Source organism: Scardinius erythrophthalmus (assembly GCF_964197995.2).
Source record: "Scardinius erythrophthalmus genome assembly, chromosome: 16".
Lineage (NCBI taxonomy): Eukaryota > Metazoa > Chordata > Actinopteri > Cypriniformes > Leuciscidae > Scardinius > Scardinius erythrophthalmus.
The window spans coordinates 16,863,551-16,886,789 of NC_138236.1; the positions used below are offsets into that span (position 1 = coordinate 16,863,551).

Consider the following 23,239-nt stretch of genomic DNA (forward strand, 5'->3'; position numbering starts at 1 on the left):
TTCCCCAGCAACTACAAATCAAGCAGCCTTCTGCTATCAGGAAACATTATGCGCCAATCGTCAGCATTTCACGCACGCTCATTCGAGCTCCCCACAAGCCATCATGAATAAGAGAAGAAGCACAACGTGATGAGAATGAGACATTTTATTTATTTATTAACAGAGGCGAATTTAATCATTCTAGTAGTGGATTTGTTGATGTACTAGTCGATCTCACAAAGTAGTGTCCAGGTTACATTTTACCACCAAAATCAACAGGAAAACAGAAATTAAATGGCCCTTCCAGCTTGAATTATTTTCATATTGTGGTATACACAATTTCTTATTTTCAGGGCAATTAAGCTCCCCCATTTCTCATAAAATACAAAGTCTCATTCGTATTACTGTAACATAAAAAAAAAATGTATATACATTTTAAAGTATTCATTCATCATGGTAGCATTTTTTTGTACAACGTCTAATTAAAATGGATTGATTTTAATTAAATACTCGCAAAAAACACTGTACTAGTTAGAAAAAATACAATATCAGATGAATTAATGTAGAAATTAGAAGAGGGTGGGGGGGACCTTGCTTAATTGCTCTACAAATAAAGAGAAAACGAAGAGTTCTTAAAGTAGATGTATTTATTTTACACAATTTCTGCAAAAAAAAAAATTCCTCTGGTTTGGGGTCAAATGTGACCTGAACATTTCTTGACAGATTTCGTGAGATTCACCCAAATAGAGCAATTGGTGTGTAGAGAAAGAGAGAGCATGTGTACTGCGGGGTCCTATAAGCTTATACATGTCAAAGTGCTTTATGTTCTTCCTTGATCCGCACAGCTGTCAGGAGAGCCACAGCAAGAGAAGAGATTGTCCATCCATCTTTATCCAGACACACCCTCTACTCCCTGCCCCGTTTTCATCCGTCTTTATTGACAGACTTCCTTCACTTCTGTTTTCCTCTACTGTCCCTCTCTTCTCATCAACTATTAGGTGTTGAGCTCTGTTTGAATCTCTCTCTGTACACCCTCAGAATGGCCTCACACACAAAGGTGAACTGGCACTGGAAAACAAACATGCACACACAGCATAAGTAATGACAGCACATCCAATAAAATCAGTTCAAGATATTCAAACTTCTGATCCAGTAGACGGATCCAAAAGTCCTTTTAGCCATTCAGGGTATGATGTTACCACTAAACCACCATGAGTGATCACTATTTCCCATAGTTTTCAATGACCTTTCTCTTTATATGTCATTGGCTGCATCCAAATATCATGTAGTCTCTAAGTAGGCACTTCTTAGTATAAGAATAAGAACTTTGCGACTGTTAAAGTATGTTGTACATAGTATGAACGTATTTTGAGTGAAAGTAATCCGAACGTACTACATCTGTCATCTTGTCATTGTCATGTGACTTAGTCTTAGAGTGTCAATTGTGTCGCTTCACTGGCATGCACAACTCATCTCCTTTCACATCTCCTCCACAAAAATTCACCTATCATATGGTAGGGAAGTATGGATATTCAGATACAGCCATTGCAATTCTTAATTATTGACAATATAAATTCATTTATAATATATATGACAATATATAATTCTTTGTGAATTAATAATTCATGCATTACATGGCATCAGAAAGAATTGTGATCTGTTTGTTTGAACGGACCAACTGGACTGGACAGACTGACATTGGCTTAACCAATTATATGAGTTTGAGGTGAAACTATCAGTTTGTTAACAGAGAGAACATTTGAAACTTTTGAAAAACTGTTTGTTGGTGTGAAATGAGTGACATTTCAACTTTAACTTTTTGGAATGTCTGCGTGTGCGTTTGTACCGATGTCTGAACCAGCATGGCCCTCTGTTCTCTCATGAATGTAATGATCTCTAGGGGATACACTGGCTTTTCCTTCTCCATCAGTGTCATGGCGGTCTCCATGGTGATCAAAACTCCCGTCCGCCCGATTCCAGCACTGCAGAAAAACATTCTCTTGGTAAGATGAGCACCTGATGATAACATCTGTGTGTCTGTGTGCTGGAAGTCCCCTCACCTGCAGTGGACCATAAGAGGCACCGACTCCCCTCTCATACTTCTCATTGACTGGACAAAATCCAGGAAGTCTGAGGAATCTTCTGGTACCCCATGATCTGGCCAGGCAACATACTGCAAATGAGTGATCGAGCGCTGCTGTCCCGACTGTTAAAAGAGAGAGATAGAGAGAGAGAGAGAGAGAGAGAGAGAGAGGGCGAGGCTGAGTGCAAGAGAATGCTTGAACGAGTTTGCAAAAAAGCAGACAAGTCTAAACATGCCTGTGTTTTGCCTTTTGCAGAAGGATATTTATATGAAATATTCCTAGAATGAGAGCATTAAGGCTTTTTGCAATAAATATAAATCAATCTAATTAAGAAAGTTTAGTGAATTACCATAAAATAATATTAATGCAAATGGTGATTGCCTATTTACTTTACATTTTCATAAGCGATTAAAATACGCTTATGAAAATAAATACTGTCATAAGTGCAAAAACTTCGTACACATGCTTTTCTGTTGGCATGTACGATGATTTTCACATCATTCTGCCTTTATAAATCCCATTTTGTTCCTCACTTTTGATGTAGGATGAAATCCATTGAATTTAGGGTCAAATCAGATTGATGATACATTTTATAAATGAGGCCCCAGTATCCTGTCAATCTTTAAAACACCATTTCTGCTCAGAGTTACCTAAATACACTGACATTTTAATTTCCCTTTCAGCTCTATCATGATCTTACAAGTGGGTGAAAGAGAATAAGTGATCTTTAAGTTCTTGAATATGAGTCACAGTCTGAAGGCCAAAGTGGAAAAAAATAATTCAGTTGTGGTGACAAATCGGGCAGAAAGGAATAATTGGTTTGCAATCCGTGTGGTACGAACAATCACTCACTGGCATTTTTCCTGTACCCCCCAATCATCTCTTTCCTCTCTCCTTTTCTTTATTTTTTTCATCTCAGAAACACACACATACCCTATATGGACGAAAAATGTGTGATGTAACCTCCGTCTGCTGTCCGTGCTGAGATTAACTCCCACCAACAGAGACAACAGATGGGTCTCCGTTCTCCAGCAATGATAGATTGTTTGTGAAAGTGTGAGCATGTATGTGAATGTACATGTACGCGCACGGTCCCATGCTCTGGAACAGAGCGGTACGTGACCTGCTTGCCATCGCAATTAAACGCTCTCACATGTTGACACTCTCTCTCACACATCAAGTTTTCACATAAAGAAGCTTAAAGTCAAATATCTGTTTTAAATGAAACATTAAACAAACTTTAGCGTGATAGGACTGACAGAATTTTGCCAAAAATAAGACTAGGATTAAAAACAGAATTTTGTCCTCTGCATTTAAAGGTATAGCGGAGGATCTTTCCGAATTTTAGATAAGAACCGCCCTCTCCACTTTTTGAAAAAATGCACATGCGCAACACTCTACTTGCTCCCGATAGGGAACGCCTATTAAACGTGTGCGAGGTTCTCCTCGTGCACGCTCTGTTTACAAGTTGCTGTCGGCATCGCTCATACAAGATTACTTTCCAAAAGAAGATTTGCACTTTTTCTCCAAATAGCATGCCAAACTTTACCTGTCAAGTAGAAACTTCGCGACTGAGGCATCAGTGGGAAGCCCAACCTGTGTTTTCAGCGCACGCCATCGTGTGAAACAATCTCCCAAAAACACTCTGATCTTGTTTCTCTCTTCTGAGGCCTTTCTCTTCTTCTCATACAGTTCGTACAAACTTTTTCTCTTGCGACCCTCAGACATTTTCAAAGGACCCGGTGAAACGGCGAGCTTCAATGAATGGCTGAGCTCTAGCTCACCACACATAAACACCTGAAAGTGCGCATGCGCAGAAAGCGAAAACTAAGGGACGAGCACGTACGACGGCCTTACGTAAACATATCACCAGAATGATTGACACTTAGGTGGACCAATAGTTTACACTACCCACCCGGAAAAAGAAAATCCTCCGCTATACCTTTAACACATCCAAGTTAGTGTGCACACATTAGGAGCATTTAGTCTTGAAAACACACACACACACACACACACACACACACACAGCAAACCATGGACAAACACAGCTGGAGCAGTGGGCAGACATGTTTTTGCTGTGGCGCCAGGGGAGCAAAAGGGGGGTTCAAAACCTCAGTTATTTTGCAGTATTGAGAATCGAACCTGAAGTCTGACTCTCAAACCATTAGGCTATGACTGCCCCATTGCACAAAACAACTGTGTAATATGTGTAATAACGGTGTAATACCATGAAATTCCTTGACAAGTGAGGTTTTCTCTGTTGAAGCAGGAATTTTGGAAGGGGCATATCACCACTTTGAACTGTGAATGAATGTCATACTACTTTTGCCATTTCTTTCTATAAAGATAAAGATACGGCAGAAACAGTAAGAGTATTATAGTATACTATTCCAAATTCAAACATCCCAAACATTCTAGCCTTACTATTTCTGACATATACAGGATAGAATGGTATATCCTTTCACTATTTACTCATATACATGTATAAATGTATATATTCTTACTCATATACTCCTACTTCTGTCATATATATAATAAGAATAGTATTGGTATGCTAATATGTTATTCTGAACTCATCCATGTTTTATGACTAACATACTAGTACACTATTATTTTTTCTCTTATAAAGATATAGTATAAGAAAAAGAGCATGCTAGTGTGTTATTTGGAATATTGTCATGGTTTTTGTCTATTGTTCAAGCATGCTACTCTTACTATTTCTGCCATATATTCTATAAGAATATTAAAAGCAGCAAGCTAGTAATATTCAGAATTTTGCCATGATTTGTGGCTAGCTCATACAATGTTTCCCTTATAAAGATATAGTATAAGAATAATAGTATGCGAGTATAAGTAGTTGTAGAAGTGTGTTACTTTGAATTCAGTCTATGATTTACTACCTGCTAGTTGTGGCAGGTGGTATTAGGGGGAGGGACATTCTCAATTTACAGAGCATTTGATTGGATAAATATAATTAGTGTAGGATGTTGTTTTCTGAAGGATAAAGATTAAGTTTAAAAGCGTACATATGCTAAAACTGCTTTTTCTCAACTTTTAAAAGGACACTGGCATATAGATGGCCTAAAATAAGCAACAAACTCTCATTTTGAATGCAAGTGGTCAGTGAGCATTGTATGCTATATGATTTTTCTTACTGCTCCTCACAGGGGTGGTGTCCGTTTAAAACTATGTACGATGTTATTGTTACCTGAGTATTTGTGAGTGTTATTTCTCGAGTAACGTATGCCAGGTTACACTCCTCTGAGTGACAGCACACCTGAAGATACTCATAATCCCTTGCTTCAGGGGGATGCGGCCAGTATTGGTGGCACTTGGTCTGTGGAAATGGAAGAGAGATTATTGAGCACAACACAGCATAAAATAAAAAAAAACAAAAAAAAACATACAATTGTGCTCCCTCTCTCCCTCCCTCACACACAGAGTTTATTAAATCATCCCTTTGGAAAAGAATGCAGAGTGCTTGGTTACCAAGCAACAGTCAAGCCGAGCCGAAGAATACGGAACTCACAATAAGCTGTCCTTGGGGAACTGGAGGTGTGTGATGGGTATCGTCTGATTAGGTGTTATGTGTGTGTGCGCCTGTTATGAAAGTGTCTTTTTGTCGTAAAAGTGAGTGTGTGTGTGTGAGAAATGTTAATGTTTATTAATATTGCACTACATTGTAACTCACATTGTGTGTAGTATTAACCATTTTCGTTTCATGTGTATGAGAACACGTGTGTGCAAATGCGTTGAAGTACCCGTCCTCTCTCAGTCAGTGTGGTTAGCATGATGATGACACTGACGTCCTGCTCCCACACACTCCTCCAGAAGTGTGTACAGGTGTGCGGCAGTGGACCCTGAGCTGCTATGTACCTCAAAATACAACCTGCTGGCTCAGTCTGATACACACACACACACACACACACAACCAAGTCTTCAATATGTCATCGAGAGCCAGAACTTTTCTATTCACAAGTAAATTAAAAAAAACATTGAAAAATTAAATATTAAATAGAAATAAAATGAGGTAGACCGATAGTGATCCATACTTTCACATGACTGGCATTGATGTAATCATCCCCCTCCTCCTGCAGCACCACCCTGGTGATGTCATCTGAAAGAAAAGAATGAATGAGCAGAGAATGAGGAAGAGGGCTTTGCGGATTATGTGAAAACACCTCCTCCGACTAGTTTTAAAGAGCATTATGCCTCATTCGAAAATCGAAAGCTTATACACAAATGAATAAAATGATATGTTTGACCTTAGCCCTAATCTAATCCAGTGTGGTAGCTTTGTTCAATCTCATCATGGTCATCCAGTAACCACTCTCTTGTTGTAAAATACAACTTTGCTGAAAATTCTTTGAATTTTCAAATGTTCTTTTGAAAGCTCTTTTTGAACTTTCAAATGTTAACTTTAGATTGTTCTTTTTAACGTTCAAACCCCCAAAAAACTTGTTAATTATCAATTATAAATGGAAAGTTACAGTCCTGGATGCTGTTCAATACCGTGTTCAAGCCATGCTAAAATACAACATAGTGTAACAGTTATGGCACAAAGCATATGTTCACCTAGCTTACACTACATTTATGCACTTGCTTTTATCTAAAGTGACTTACATTGCGTTTGTAAGTCAGGTTGCATGACTTACTTAGCTTGAAGTTTTAATGCATTTAAAATAACTAGGGATGGGTATTGAAACAGATTTCACAAATCAATTTTCGTTTCAATATAGATACATTTGGATAATTTTTTCTTAAGGAAAAACTCTCAACCAATGCTGTAAACCATACAGGTTTACATAAACAATTAATTCACTATTTATTTTTAGATGAAATAATAAAAAAAAAAATAGTTTTTTAAAATCGAGATTTTTTTCTAAAATTAGCACAAACATTTAAATTGCACATAAAACAGTTTTTAAATAAACTTTCTTTATATTTTAGTTTCTACTCCAGTTTTTTGTTGAAATATAAACAATGGCTAAAATTATGGCTGCTACAGAGATCTGCCATGCCAAATTAAAGAGCATCAAAATGACATTTAATTTTCAGCAAGATCGATCTTGTGATTTAAGAATCGATATTGGTTCATCAAAATGAAGATCGATTATAATCTAGAAATCAATATTGTTAACTCAGCCATAAAAGTACTCATTTTGTAGAAGAAATAACACTCATTACTTAGCTATATTGTGAACATAGTAGGAGTTACAGACCGCTATTATTAATTTTAGCATGTGGTAAATGTTCTTGTTTGGCAAAAAAAGCAATACAACTTACATGGTAATACATCTTTGTACCGATTCTTGTCCATATTCTCAGACTGCTTTGCACAAGACATTAACATTCCCTCTTTCTTCCTGTACAACTTCTGAGAGTAGCAAAACACACATACATGCACGGATGACAATTATCAGCAATGCACACACACGCCAACTTGAGACATGCTGTAAAATGTTTCCATGCCCCAACCTCAAAGTGCAGAAGCAGCGTGCCAGTGACCAACCCCTTCTCCAGACGAGTCATGGACTCCTCTAGTGTCTCTCCAGACGGCTTGGTGGACAGTGGGGATATTTCACCCGGAAGAGTGAGACCCTCACCTAACTGTAGGGTGGGTTCGGCTCGCAAAGAGATACCTGTAAACAAACGCTGTTTGCCGTTTCTGATTGGACGTCAAAGATAAAAGTTAAAACAATGAATCCCCCTCAAAACGCATTTGTTCTGCCCAGATATAAAGACACACGTGCACACCTTTGCGGCGCACCAGCAATGCAAGTTCCTTGCTGTGCGACTCTCGGCTCGCTTTGATGAACATGACCACCTGCTGATGTGTGTGTTCTGAAATGTCCCGCCCATTTATCAACAACACCTGATCTCCCTCCATCAGTGGAGGCACACAGCGACCAGCCTGCAACATAGCCAATATTTGTACAAATGTAAAAACCAATAACCCATTCATATTCACAAGCAGCCGGGATTTTTAAGGCTTACCGGAGATGCGGGGTTAACATGAGAGATGACCAGAGGCATCTTCTGATCCACGCCTCCCTAAATATTAGCCAAACAATATTCTGATGCATGATCTCCCAGACAAAACTCTATTGTAAAACAATTTGAGCAACGATGATAAATATGCAAACTATATCATGTACCACTACCAACTCACTTTGACATTGAAGCCAAACTTCCCATCTTGGTCTGGACCGATTCTCATTAGCAGCAGATCTCCATCAGCGGTCACACTCTGTACACATAAGACAGGAAAAGGTTCCGAAAATGCTAGCTACAAAATAATGAAATACTAGCATATATTCAGACATTGTTCACAACATTCTAACAGCAAATAATACAAACAACAATCAAGGGTTTTAAACGTGACCTCACAATACTCTTCTTCTTTTGTTGGTAGACCACCTCATTCTAAGCAGTTTTGCACACAAACTGATAGCCTGACAAAGTTGTCCAAAAGTCTGAGACAACTATTGAAAAAGCTTCTATTTAATACAAAATTATAATATCGGCATGTCATTTTGAGTGAAAAGAAATTAACAGAATGTCTTAGTATTTTGTCTGTCCTCAATTTTCTATAATGACAAGCAGCAGTAGTTGAGCTGCTTGATCTTACAAGTTGATGATCATATTCTCCAGCATGATTTGAGAATGATCCAAGAGCATTTTTTGCTTCAAAAGAAGAACAAACAGTGTGTCATAGAAACAGCACAGAATTGTAAACATTTCATTTTGTGTCATAACTGATTTTTTAAGTTTCTGAAATCCTACAACTTGTTTCCCTAGTCGGGAAAAAAAAAATTCATTGTCTTCTCAGACTTTCATTCACAAAAATTCATAAGACTTTCAGTGACTCATCAACATGACTGTAGTATCAGTGTAGTGTGGGTGCTGTGGTTTAGGTCCTGAGCCTTTTTTGTTGCATTCAGCAACGTTTTGATTGCTAGTCTGAAATCCAATCAAGCGGTGCTCCTGACCACATCACAGATTATTATAGATTTATATTAGATTTATTTAGATAAATCTGTTCCAGGTTGAATCTCATGACACCTGTCAAGAACATGTCTGATATTGTTCAGTTTACATGTAAAAAATTAAGCCAATTTTTAGGACCAAAAATTCTCTCTCAAAATTACAAATGCATTCATTTTTGCAATATACACATGCAAAATCCTCAATATGACTTAAAATGGTCACATTTTGCTGCCTTGTCCTGAAGAAATGTCTACTGGAATAAATTACAGCACTTTTCTGCATTTCTCATAATCTGCAGACCTTAAATAGTTTTTAACTGCCCTATCCATCAATCACAACAATCCACACTCCACAGTCATATGTGCCACAGGGACCTTCTTCATTTCAACCACTCATTTTAATGCAATGATCCTTTGGAAAGATATGCTTTGAAGTTAGACCCTGTTGTGAACCACATTTCCCTTGATCTTGCATCATTGGTTATTATGTACAATAACACTCACCTTATCCCAAACGTGCAACTCATCTTCTTCGGTGATGACGTCATCACTATGAGACCAACTCCCACTCGTCCTCCCCTCCTCCTGAGTTTTCCTTCAGTGTAATCGGTTTTATTAATTTACTATGAGCATAAGTACAATTGAATACATATGTATGGTTGCAAGACTGTGTGCATTTGCATATGTAGAGTAAATTTGCCTGTAAGTATAGAACACGTCTTCACTCTCAGTCACATAGGTAATTTCATTGGTCAGGTTGTCCACAGATGATGGACGTGGCTTACGGAAGTCATGGCGCAAACGAGGACTCCGCCTAGAATAAAATATATATTCAATAAAGACACTAAACCTCGTATTAACCTTATGAGACCTAGAACTTAATATTGCAAACTACAACATATGCAGCGTCTGATACAGATATATATACATATATATATATATATATATATATATATATATATATATATATATATATATATATATATATATATATAGAAATAGAAAGTTCATAGGCACAGTATTAATTTGAAATAGATCTTTTGGAACATTATAAATGTCTTTACTGTCTCTTCTGTTTAATGTAATGCATCTTGCTGAATAAAGGTATAAAAACATTTTTTTAAAGCATTAAAATTTTTTTTATCTTACTGACTAAAAAATACCTTAAATAGCTTTTATTAATTGCTATAAAGATAAAATATATTTTAGTGTATCTGAGCATTGTTACCAGTTAGGCGTGTTGGGTGGTGACCGTGAGGGTAGACTCTTGGTCTCTAGGTGTTCCATTGAGCTGGACCTCACTGCAGGGTTCAACATTTTCTCACCAATCAGTTTTCGGTACAGTGGGATAGAGCTTGAACAAAATAAATGCCATTAAACTCACACTCTCATTTGGTGGAGGCAGCAATGAACTCTAATTAACTCCAGCAATAAAGAACACTGTCATTATTTAGAATGGCTCCGTCGTGACTTACCTAAGTTTTGAAGTCGAGTGAGAGGGTTTCCTATTGTAGAACGTATGGTGGTCCACACAGGATTTCCACACGTTCTTACAGGCACGTGAAGTTGGCATTAAGAGAGAGACCACGTGGTTGCCTAGCTCACCCTGTATAAAATATAAACACATAAAATGAGGAAAAGCACAAAATAAAACACAACTAAGATGTTGGTTTTGAAGTATTAAACATCTTTGAGGCATTAAGTATCTGGCTTTAATATGGTAATTCCTGTATTTTGCTTTTGTTTCAAAGTATGAGAATGATTAAGCATGGATATCTTACATGTTTCCGGCGTAGGTGGACAAAGAACCTTTTTCTTTTGAATGAAATTTTGATGATGTTAATCCTGAAAAAAGGCAGTCGTTCAAAAAGCATGCTCCTCATTAAAAACAAAGTACACCAGAATCAAAATACGGGGTACAGTTTCCAAGACTCTTAATTACACAAATAACAGTAATTCTACTTTTTCTGCAGTGTTTGAGCCTCATCCATTGTAATGATAATCACAGTACAGATTCAAACAGAGCTGTAGCTCTGTCAAACAATTTATAATAGCTATAAACATCCATTTAAGATGCTTCAAAAGGGCTTCTATAAAGAACATAAATCAAGCATATAAGTAATTAAAACATTCGAGAAAGGATCTGATTGGTCAAGACTCACCATGGGAAAAAACTGGAGCAAATTAAGTGACAAAACAAGGCCACGCCCCCTGATGTAATCCCCACCCAAAGGGCAGGGTTGCTAACATCCTATAGACAGGGATTTAAGAAATTTTATTCAATAGCTTATCAACACTGCCCATTATTTCTTGCCATTTTGGAAGTATGAAAAACGCAGGATTTTTAACCCAAAATTGTACCTGAGTGTGATGTAGCTCCACTCCATACAGGTCTAATGTTCTCGCTGTATTCAAATAGCACAGCTCAGCTTCACTCTGAGACAGACCTCTGAAACACATTTAGACATTTATTAACTGTGTGTGTGTGTGTGTGTGTGTGTGTGTGTGTGTGTGTGTGTGTGTATGTGTGTGTGTGTGTGTGTGTTGACATACTTGTGCTGTGGATGCAGCGACTCCACTTTCAGAAGGAACTCCTGGTCTTGGTCAGGGAGAAAATGAGTCGGACTGAGGTATCCGGCAGGAGTTTCAGAAACATAGTCTCCAAGCTCAGCTGTCAATCAGACAGGAGTATTAAAATGCTATGTTTGAAACAGTTTATATGATATATTATATTATATATTATATGTGCTTTGCTCAGTAATCTTCATTTTTGACAGTGCCATTAAACCCAGCTTTTTCCTGTTGAAGACACTATACAATATCAATGATGTTTCTATGGCAGAGCTGCCAATCACAAAGTCAGGTGGTGTCATTTTCTCAACTTACACTGAACAGAGTAAGAAGCCAGTACCACAGCTGAGCTTAAAGGACACTTTAATCTGCAATAAAAAAAACACCATGATATTTTGGGATACAAAATATATTGTTGTGGCATTAGTGATTTTTTTATTAGTATTTGTCAACATTATATATTTATATTGTCAGTCAATATTTGGTATTTAAATGTCCATAGATGTGTATTATAATTCTTATTTATACACAATACTGTGTGAGTTTTACTCTGTAACCAGAATCACCTGTTTTTCAAGGATGATGCAACCAGCATCCTGCATCTATTATAATGATGTGGGTTGCTGGTATTTTTGATCATTCAATTCATTTGATCATTCAATTCATTAAAAAAATAAAAAAATAAATATTAGATATATAATTCCTCTGAAAAAAATATTTGGTATTCTTATAATTTAAACAAAATACTTTTTCCAAAGCAGATTTCGAAATAAATGAATAGTTATCCATCTTTTATAATGTAAACTGTTATGATACCTAAATTCAGTTGTAGCATATCATATACATTTATAACATCTGCCATTTATGCCATTTATCAGCCAGAACATGAAAACCTTTATAAACTCATCTGCAATTAGAATTTGATATTACTTTCTCATTTCAATAACTCATTCAGTAATAATGAATGGCACAAAGTGAGTAATTTACAGTAGTATGAAAGTACAAGAACTACAATACACTACAATTTTAAAAGAAATTAGTACTTTTTTAGCAAATAACAGTAAGCCATTTATAATATTACAAAATATTACCATTTAAAATAAATTATGTTTTCTATTCATCAAAGAATCCTGAAAAAAACTAAGGTATTTTTAACATTGTTAATAAGAAAAAATGTTTTTGAGCACCAAATCAGCATATTAGAATGATTTCTAAAAAATCATGTGACACTGAAGACTAAAGTAATGATGCTGAAAATTCAGCTTTGCCATCACAGGAATCGATTAAATTTTAAAATGTACTAAAATAGAAAGCAGTTATTTTAAGTTGTAATAACATCTAATGCTTTGATAAGCATTAGAGAATTTGAATCTAAAACTATACAGTATAGATGCAAAAGCAAATCAACATTTACCTGCCCTCACAAATGTCCTTCTTAATCTGCAAGAAATAAAAATGCCTGGAAAACAAAATAAGGGTCAGACAACCTCTCATTCTATACACATAAGTAATATACACTCACCTAAAGGATTATTAGGAACACCATACTAATACTGTGTTTGACCCCCTTTCACCTTCAGAACTGCCTTAATTCTACGTGGCATTGATTCAACAAGGTGCTGAAAGCATTCTTTAGAAATGTTGGCCCATATTGATAGGATAGCATCTTGCAGTTGATGGAGATTTGTGGGATGCACATCCAGGGCACGAAGCTCCCGTTCCACCACATCCCAAAGATGCTCTATTGGGTTGAGATCTGGTGACTGTGGGGGCCATTTTAGTACAGTGAACTCATTGTCATGTTCAAGAAACCAATTTGAAATGATTCGAGCTTTGTGACATGGTGCATTATCCTGCTGGAAGTAGCCATCAGAGGATGGGTACATGGTGGTCATAAAGGGATGGACATGGTCAGAAACAATGCTCAGGTAGGCCGTGGCATTTAAACGATGCCCAATTGGCACTAAGGGGGCTAAAGTGTGCCAAGAAAACATCCCCACACCATTACACCACCACCAGCAGCCTGCACAGTGGTAACAAGGCATGATGGATCCATGTTCTCATTCTGTTTACGCCAAATTCTGACTCTACCATCTGAATGTCTCAACAGAAATCGAGACTCATCAGACCAGGCAACATTTTTCCAGTCTTCAACTGTCCAATTTTGGTGAGTTCGTGCAAATTGTAGCCTCTTTTTCCTATTTGTAGTGGAGATGAGTGGTACCTGGTGGGGTCTTCTGCTGTTGTAGCCCATCCGCCTCAAGGTTGTGTGTGTTGTGGCTTCACAAATGCTTTGCTGCATACCTTGGTTGTAACGTTTTCACACCATTCTTTGTAAACCCTAGAAATGGTTGTGCGTGAAAATCCCAGTAACTGAGCAGATTGTGAAATACTCAGACCGGCCCGTCTGGCACCAACTACCATGCCATGCTCAAAATTGCTTAAATCACCTTTCTTTCCCATTCTGACATTCAGTTTGGAGTTCAGGAGATTGTCTTGACCAGGACCACACCCCTAAATGCATTGAAGCAACTGCCATTTGATTGGTTGATTAGATAATTGCATTAATGAGAAATTGAACAGGTGTTCCTAATAATCCTTTAGGTGAGTGTATATATACATTTCTGTCTCATTTGCACATAAGCAGGGAGATGTACCTGGTCTGCTCATGCTGGAGGGAGTTTGGATCAGAGATGAAGAACCTCACTCTAAATATTAAAAAGTATGGAGCAGAACCTGAGGGAATAACAGTGGAAGAGTAAAAGCAGAGGACATGGTAGGAGGAAAAGGACCCAAAAAAAAAAAAAAGTGCAGACAACAGATATTCACTGATCAAAGTTCAATGCAAGCTCAGTGTCATACTACTTCTAAAAATGTTTAGGCAATTCCCCAGAAATCTAAGCAAATCCATTAAATCATTTGGAGTGTAAAAAGCAGGTGGGCACTGAAGCGTGAGCAGCAAACACAGTCTCTGTCTTAATGCATGCACGTCACGTCTGATGACTCAAGCAAGTTGATTAATTAAATCAGCCACCTCCAATTCTCATGAGGAAAACAAACAGGTGTCTCCTGATGCTCTTTTAGAGGAAACAAAATTCTTTGTGCTCATATGATTTAACTCATGTTACACACTTATCAAACATGTGCACTTTTATTATGGTTATGTCTGTGACTGATATCTAAGCCTGCAAGAAATCTGCTCCCTCAGAACTTTCCACAGAATTCTACATATCCACCAACCCTTTGTCTGTATCATAACTGCATTTCTTTGCAAGAGTTTAAAAGAATGTGGATTAAATGGTAAAATCCACAAAATATAAAAATATGGTCGAGAGTGAAGCTGATAAAAACTTTTATATTATGGCTGATATCTTACCAATATTACATACTATATTATTTGGTCAAAATAAGTGAAAAAGAAAGCTAAATCATCTTAAATGCTACAAGTGAATTTAGGCGTCCCAGCATTATATTATATGAAAAACAGTCATTTTAAGAATGGCTAAATTTTTTTTTATTATTAACTTTAAATCAACATTAAATGATGGCAAAAAGGAATGTAAATCTAAAAATAGGGGAAATGTGCATGCAAAATTAAATATTCTGATTGTCCAACACAATTGTCACTTAAACAAATCCATTGACTCCAGGTTGCCAACTGTATCTGTGTCTAGTTTCTCTCACCTTTCAGCTGTTTCTTAAAGGGTTTGTTGGGGTCCAGCCACCTCTGAAATATAAACATATAATCAGCTATCACTAAAATGTTTCTTAAGACAGGGCATTACATTTCTCTATTTCTGGGTCACAGCAAGAAACACTTCTTGCTCACTTGCAAACAATCACACATTCACTTACCGGAGAGCTGGATGTGTCCTCACTGATCTGCAGGCTAAAGTATTGTTTCTCCACTATGTTTAGGTGTTCACAAACCAAGTTGAACAGCAGATGACCAGCATCATGTTTCTGTGAAGCAATAACACATGCTGTCCCATTACCAATTGTACCAGTTTACCAAACCAATATTTATAAAGTGATCATATTCTACATGGTTTAACATAGGCTACAATGACAAATATCAAATTACTGTATGTGTGTAGTGGTCAACCAATATAGTTTTTTTGCAATACCTAATGCTGATATTAATATCTAGAAAGCAGGGTGGCCCAAATAATTCTGATACATACACTACTGCAAAAGTTTGGGCCCAATAAGACTTTTTTTTTAAAAGACGATCCTTCAGAAATCATTCTAATATGCTGAGTTGCTGCTCACGAAACACTTATTATTATTATTATTATTATTATTATCGATGTTAAAAACATTTGTGCTGCTTCATATTTTTTAGATATAAATGTTTTATGATGCAAGTCACTTTATTATCAGACAATATCAAAAATATCTCAAAATGGCCAAATATCATTCAAATATAACTGCCCTAATCACAAACCAATTAACATGAATCAACATCTAAAAATCCTTTTTAATTTTAACTCATTACTCCACAGTTGTCAAGCAGAGTCCTCAGTCCCTCTGCCCTTATTTCTAACATCCAGTCTAAGATCCTATATCCTGTTGACTCCTATATGACTGACCTATATGACCTGAAAAACATGCATGTGTGCACATAAGTGTGGGTGGGTGTCCTTCAGAATATGAAGCCAAGGTTGCAGCAGTGCAATATGGAACATGAGAAGAGAAGCACCAGTGTAATATCCATCTCCACCCTCTAACTGCCAATAAAGGCAAGCTCATACACACATGCACATTACCCCTCTCTCTCTCGGGCTTTGACAGACATATTCGCCCATCCAATGATCCCAACACATCGGTATACACTCTTATACTCACACTGAGAGTAAAATTTTGCGTTGTGCCATCAGGGAAGAGCACTACACACAGTAGGCCAGAGCGTGGCATGTGTGTATGTTTGGACAGATCAGCACGTCCAAGAGCAGTGATCTTGTTTCCAAGCATGCACCATGGGGATGTCATCTCCTAACACTCTCACATATACACACCTGCCAAAACAAGGAGTCAGACAGGTTAAATGCAAGAACTTATTCCAAATGTGAAGGTGATGATGACTCCCTGTAATAAAATAATGTGACGCATGATAGAATTTCTGTACATACCGTTTCAGTGTTAAGAAACAGATATACAGTGCATATTATCATACCGTGTGCAACGGACATGTTTAAAAACATGTTGGTCCGATGACGAGACCTCAGCAAATCTCTAATAACTGTAATTATACATCCTGTCAGCAAATGACACACATGCTGCAATAAAATGTAAAAAAACAACAACAAAAAAACACACACTTTAGGAAAAGAAATATAACACAGATTTAGTGATTTTAGAAACAGTCGGTCTGTCATGCTAAAGTGTGAGAGGCACCTTAGCCATTGATAACATCAGAATGGAACTGCATGATTTGATGTCATCAACTTTCAGAATTAAAACTGACCCTTTTTAAGCATTTGGGTTTCATTAACTCTCACTTCACCCAAAAATGAAAATTCTGTCAATTATTACTCACCCTCATGTTGTCCAAAACAGTCTTTCGTTAATCTTTGGAACACAAATGAAGATCTTTCTGATGAAATCTGAGAGCTTTTGGTCCCTCCATTGACAGCTAAGCAACTACAACTTTGATGCTTCAACAAGTTCATAAAGAGATGGTAAAACTAATCCATATGAATTGAGTGGTTTGGTTAAAATTTTCTGAAGAGACGCGATCGCTTTATATGATGATCAGATTGAATTTAGGCTTTCGTTCACATATAAACATTCATCAGCTCACACATCAGTTGTGGTAGAAACAATGAGGTTCATTCTCGAGTGTTACGCAGCACGTTTGAGCTTCCACAAGAGGTTTGTTCAAGCAGGTTCGGTTGAGCTTGTGTCTATATGTGAAAAAAATCCTACATTCAGTCTGTTCAAACGACCGTGTCTATTCAGAAAATTTGGACTAAACCTCTCAATTCATATGGATTAGTTTTACGATCTCTTTATGAACTTTTTGAAACGTCAAAGTGGTAGTTGTGTAGCTGTCAATGAAGGGACAGAAATCGCTCAGATTTCATTAAAAAGATCTTCATTTGTGTTCTGAAGATGAACGAAAGTCTTACGGGTTTGGAATGACATGAGGGTGATTAATGAATGACAGAATTTTAATTTTTGGGTGAACTAACCCTTTAATCATCCTTTTCTCTTCCTCACACTCACACTCACACACACACACACACACACACACACACTGAGTCAGACTCTCTAGGTCTAAACATGTTCTTGCATTGTTTTTCACACTCTTGTTTTCTCCCAGCAATGTCCAGGAATGTGGACTATTTTACTGCCTGAAGAGGTGAGAAAGAAGAAGAAAGTTCCTCACTGCTGAGGGTGAGAGTGAGACAGAGAAATAATTTCTCTGTCCACAAATACAATAGTAAAAGAGTCAATTACATTGAAAATCTCATTCCCTATATTGTCCTACATTGTAAGAAAGTGATCAAATGCAGATGTTACGGGGAGGACAGTCATGCATCTGTCAAGGCCAAATTTATATTGAAAGCAGCTTTAATCTTCAAACACACCAGTTGATTTATTGTTAGTAGAAATTACTTAAAGGGTTAGTTCACCCAAAAAAGAAAATTCTGTCAGTAATTACTCACCCTCATGTTGTTCCAACCCCGTAAGACCTTCGTTCATCTTCGGAACACAAATTAAGTTTATAAAGCGACGAAAATACTTTTTGTGCGCAAAAACAAAAATAACGACTTTATTCCACTTTTCATTTCCTTCTCTCTGGGCCTCGAGTCTTTTCACGTAGTGTTTAAGCGTAGCGCGTCTGTGCACGTCACCACGTATCACACACGTGACCAGCATCGGCCAATAGTGAGCCTACTTGGTGACGTGCAACACAGACGCGCTACGCTTAAACACTACGTGAAAAGACTCTAGGCCCAGACAGAAGGAAATGAAAAGTGGAATAAAGTCGTTATTTTTGTTTGTTTTTGCACACAAAAAGTATTCTCGTCGCTTTATAAACTTAGGATTGAGCCACTGGAGTCACTTGGACTATATTAACAATGTCTTTAATACATTTTCTGGGCCAGCAAGTTATAGTGCCTTAGAAGCCTATGGAGGAGTGAGACAGCACACCGATTTAATCAAAAATATCTTAATGTGTGTTCCGAAGATGAACGAAGGTCTTACGGGGTTGGAACAACATGAGGGTGAGTAATTACTAATAATTACATTTTTGGGTGAACTAACCCTTTAACGCTCATTAATGTCTTGCTAAATGTGTATTGTATTGGATATATTGCAATTATTTTTTATGTTATTGTTTTGTATGTGTGTATACATATGCTACTTCATAATACTTTGATGATACATCAATGTCCTCATTTGTAAAAACAATACATAAAGTAAATAAAGTTTTGGGTTAGCTCAGTATTTTATGGAAGCTTGTTTCTGCCACTGAATAAAAAAGTAAAAAAGGTAATTGCGATTTTTTTTCCAACTCTGACTTTTTTCTCAGAATTGTGAGATATAAACTTACAATTGCGAGTTATACAATCAGAATTGCAAGATATAAACTTGCAATTGTGAGTTTTAAAGTCAGTTGTAATCTCGCAATAGTGAGAAAAAGTCTGAATTATGAGATAGAAAGATGCAATTACCTTTTACATTTTTTTTATTTTTATTCTGTGGTGGAAACAAGTTTCCATCGTATTTATAATTAGCTGCATGTAAAAACAATACAAGTTTGTCCCCATTTAAGGCATTTTACATAGCCAAGTTCAGGCTGCTCTGTGCCTGGCCAAATTTAAGTGTACAGACATAATGCTGCATAAAACCCAGACTATGCTCTGACCCACCTCAGCCCAGCATCAGTGTGTACCGTTGTAAATGTGTTTATGCTACCCCTGAGCATCAATGAAACAGTCTGTGTAAAGACAATTATATGCCACTTCAGAAGCGCTTCTTTGCCACCTTTAAAGTGTAAGTTTGGCATTAAACAAGTAAACATGAGTGTGTGTTGATGCTTTGGCAATACTGTATGCAAAACATTCACATCAATAAAGTACTTTGTAGCCTAATTTGAGAAGGAAATGGTGGGTGAGAGAGAAGCTAGAGAATTTGATACAAACATATTACAATGTCCTATGGAAATACTATGTTATTTGATACTATTATGACAATTCATGTTAACAGCCTGAAGTTACTTCAAATGAATGAACATAAAAATCACTTTTATATTCAGACCTTACCTTACAGATTCTGGTCCTGTACGCTCTACGGATCTCTTCAGCAATTGCAGAAGTTATATCTCTGAGACTAGGGAAATTACAGTGACCTAACACTAAACAGGCTTAGATAGACGTTCACCTGGTTTTGCCAACCTTTCTAACATATCAAACACACTTCAGAGGGCTAAAATATATGTTTTACTTTCACTCACACGTTTGGAAACGGTCTGGGCTGGCGATCATTAAAGGTTAATGTTTAGCAGTAGCTCAATTGCAAAGCGCTACACGCTCGAGCTCATTTGATAGACGATATTTACGAGGAACGAAGTGTATTTACTTAACACAATACTTAATAAAACAAAGGCCTTTCCGACCATAAATACCGTTATGATATGTATTTGAAACACGAAAGCAAGACTGGACATTTCAACACGAGAAAGTTTCTGTATGAGACACGGGCTTTTCTGGGTGTGACGTCTCGCATTTCTGACTCAAGTTCACACTGATCTGCGAGGGCTCGGGCATTTCTGAACCGAACTGTCACGAAACCGAAGGAGAGAACAGACAGTCCTGCACCAACATGTTGGCTCGAAAGAATAGCCTACATATATCAGATTAAACGAAACAACAATTATGGGGGCTTTATCGCGATGTTTTTAAAACCCATCCAAGAGTGAACAGATTTGTTGTTGTTTTTTTAAAGCCAAAAAAATCGTAATTTGGCATTTTCCTATTTCAGCCCACAAGAGTCCAAATAGAGCAGTGCTATAGCACAGAAAAGCGTCAGAAAGTTACCTGTTTGAGGTGTCTCCGATGTCTCAGCGATGCTAGTGGTGCTTAGTCCCCGTGAAGAGAGAAAAGTTTCCATGTTAAGGCGGTCATAGTTGCAGGTGTCGGTAAACTTCCGGAATATGTTATTTTTTCTCCGGGTTCCTTCGGGAGGGCAATCACGTCGTCACTGTGCTGACCACGAGCGCAATATCTATCTTAAACATGTAGCAAATGTATTGTTATTATGTTTCCCTTCTCATTGATAGTGTGATTAAAACACACCTTTCACAAATTTCCTAATGTACATGTGATTGTCAACCCACACATGGAGACTTCCGAGTTCACACGAGCCTTGCTTTCTAGGCGTGATTCGTGTTGTGCGTGAACTCTCAGGAATGTCACGGGTGCGCGCAATCTCAGGTGCGTGTGCACTAGCCTACGTTAGGGCGCTGCCTGCCTGCCTCCCGAGTCAATAAAGCACACCTGAGCCCAGAAAAAACAAAACAAAAAAAAAACTTCTCATGCTTTCTGATGATAAAAATAAGTCGACCGCCCAGCTAAACATTCACAAACAATTTATTAATTGCTCTTTTCTTCTTACTTTCTTACCTAAGAAAACAGTTACTTCTTACGGATGTTATCTTTTTTCTTAAGATTGTTCTTAAGACAAACCTTAGAAGAAATCAAATTCTGATTCTTCTTAAAATCATGGTAAATAACTTATTAAAGTTGGGATAATCTCCAGCTTGTCTTAAATCCCCAAAGATAAGCACTACAACCTTTTAGCAGGGTTCCTCAAATCTGGCCCTAGAGGGCCACTGCCCTGTTTAGCTCCGACCCAAATCACCTGAACAAGCTAATCAAGGTCTTCAGAGTTACAAGTATAGGCCTATGTGATTTTCATTAGGGTCTGAGCTAAACACTGCAGGACAGGGCCCATCCAGGGCCAGATTTGAGAAACCCTGATATAGACTATATTGCATCACTAGGGATGTGCTTGAGTACTCTGAAGTGACTATGTCATTATTATGCAAGGCATGACTTTTTGCTAAATTTGATATTCAGTAACAACTGTACAAAAACGGATAAAGAAATTAGCGCAAACATGCAACAGACCACTCTGTTTTGAGATGGACTTTACAAATATCTATTTTTTACAAAAAAGTCTTTACAAAAGTCTTATGAATGTCCTAACTTCTTTCAGAAGAAGAATTTGGTGAATCCGGACCCAGCTTGGTTATGCTGGGAGACCAGCTAGACCAGTTTAAGGTCAAACCTCAGGGTTATAATGGTGGTATCCAAATGACTTATGGGAATTCATGGAGCTTTTACTCATGATGAGTGAGTTATGTACAAGATAAACCATATACGGTAGAAACTTATGGCTACATATAGAAATTTTAAGGAAATTGAACCATCTTGTTTGCACTATAAAGCCATGTTTTTTGTTTTTTGTTTTGCAATTAGTTTCTCTTGTGCCCAAGAGATTTTAAGTAATTAAAGATTAACATTTAGCCACAATGTTTCTGGTCTTGCAACAACACAAGCAGCTTAGATAAAAAAAAAAAACTAAAAATCTATGATGCGATTGGGGGTCTTGTGCAAATGTATTAGACTAGCACAAGTTTTTGACATTTGACAACATATGTTTTAATTGGTTTCCATGTTTAAACCCACTTAAAATGAGGCACCTCATGTGATTTGTCTTGTTGTGATCAGGCAGCATTTAGTTAAATTGGGATGCACAACAGCTACAATGTGATATCTTATTGTTCTGAGAAATGTGGGTACATGGCCACCAGGGGCCTCATGTATCAATCTTGCGTACGCACAAAAACTTTGCGTACGCCAGCTTTCACGCTCACGGTCGTATGTACTAACAGTGAAATTAACGCGAGAATGTGCGTTCCTCCACGCCAATTTCATGTCTGGCGTACGTACATTTCTCATTGTTTTTGTCCGTTGGCGACTCTTACAGGCAATGAAGTGAAGTTGCAAACATTACACAACGAATTGTTCTACAAGTCTAAGCATTGCTATAAATTTGCAATTTATAAAATAATTGACATATATTGTCACATAAGCCTTATGGAAATATTTTCTATCAATTATGCAATTAAGTAAGAACATATAAAAGCATGCAAACTGATACAACCCTTAGTCTATGTCAATGACAGCTTTGGTTTAATGTCCACCTTTATATCAGACCATTTCTTTTTAAGGTCATTTAGGGTGGACGGTGTACAGTTGAGACATGTGTACAGTTGACAATAAGCACAAGTTATGATTTTTTGCTGTGCACGTGCATATTAGTGTCCTCTTTGATCGTGGGAAATTTGAACAACGGACGCATCTCCGATCCAAAGATATCGGGAAAAGTTTTTTTTTTTTCCTAAGATATGACGTTCACTTCACCATGCACTCTCCACAATGAATAGCTTATTATCCTTATGTGACTGTTAAACGTAACTGGTATCACCACAAACGTTATTCTGTGCCCTAAAAGCTGCCATATTTCATGGTATTGTATCATGCAAGGTAATTGCAAAATTTAGAGAAATGTGCGAGGTGGCCAGCGGGGGATAGTTGA

The 23,239-nt window shown here is 37.3% G+C and overlaps 1 protein-coding gene across 2 annotated transcripts; it reads right to left on the bottom strand.

The window, feature by feature from the left end:
* Positions 1–127: 127 nt before the first annotated feature.
* ptpn3 (protein tyrosine phosphatase non-receptor type 3) lies at positions 128–21,504 on the bottom strand. Of its 2 annotated transcripts, XM_081388287.1 has the most exons (28): positions 21,259–21,504; positions 20,973–21,132; positions 20,674–20,860; positions 16,472–16,641; positions 15,479–15,586; positions 15,308–15,350; positions 14,281–14,359; positions 13,038–13,082; positions 11,939–11,991; positions 11,606–11,723; positions 11,414–11,501; positions 11,215–11,303; positions 10,834–10,897; positions 10,528–10,658; positions 10,281–10,406; positions 9,753–9,866; positions 9,557–9,647; positions 8,236–8,313; positions 8,061–8,117; positions 7,821–7,977; positions 7,542–7,705; positions 7,350–7,440; positions 6,116–6,180; positions 5,825–5,965; positions 5,272–5,400; positions 2,040–2,185; positions 1,826–1,961; positions 128–1,047 (listed from the first exon to the last, which is right to left on the bottom strand). In XM_081388287.1, the coding sequence occupies exons 4-28, from the start codon at positions 16,613–16,615 to the stop codon at positions 967–969; spliced, it is 2,538 nt and encodes an 845-aa protein (XP_081244413.1). In that variant the 5' UTR covers positions 16,616–16,641; positions 20,674–20,860; positions 20,973–21,132; positions 21,259–21,504; the 3' UTR covers positions 128–966. The 2 variants fall into 2 exon arrangements, with proteins under 2 accessions (XP_081244413.1, XP_081244414.1); XM_081388288.1 differs by lacking the exons at positions 20,674–20,860; positions 20,973–21,132; positions 21,259–21,504 and adding an exon at positions 19,900–20,382.
* Between the last annotated feature and the right edge of the window lie 1,735 nt (positions 21,505–23,239).

Excerpts from the sequence above, each read along its gene's own strand:
- ptpn3 (XM_081388287.1), bottom strand. The coding sequence starts at position 16,615 with ATGACATCCCCATGGTGCATGCTTGGAAACAAGATCACTGCTCTTGGA. Across the intron at positions 11,502-11,605 it reads TCGCTGCATCCACAGCACAA|AGGTCTGTCTCAGAGTGAAG; the intron begins GTATGTCAACAC and ends AATGTGTTTCAG. Across the intron at positions 7,706-7,820 it reads ATTGCTGGTGCGCCGCAAAG|GTATCTCTTTGCGAGCCGAA; the intron begins GTGTGCACGTGT and ends GTTTGTTTACAG.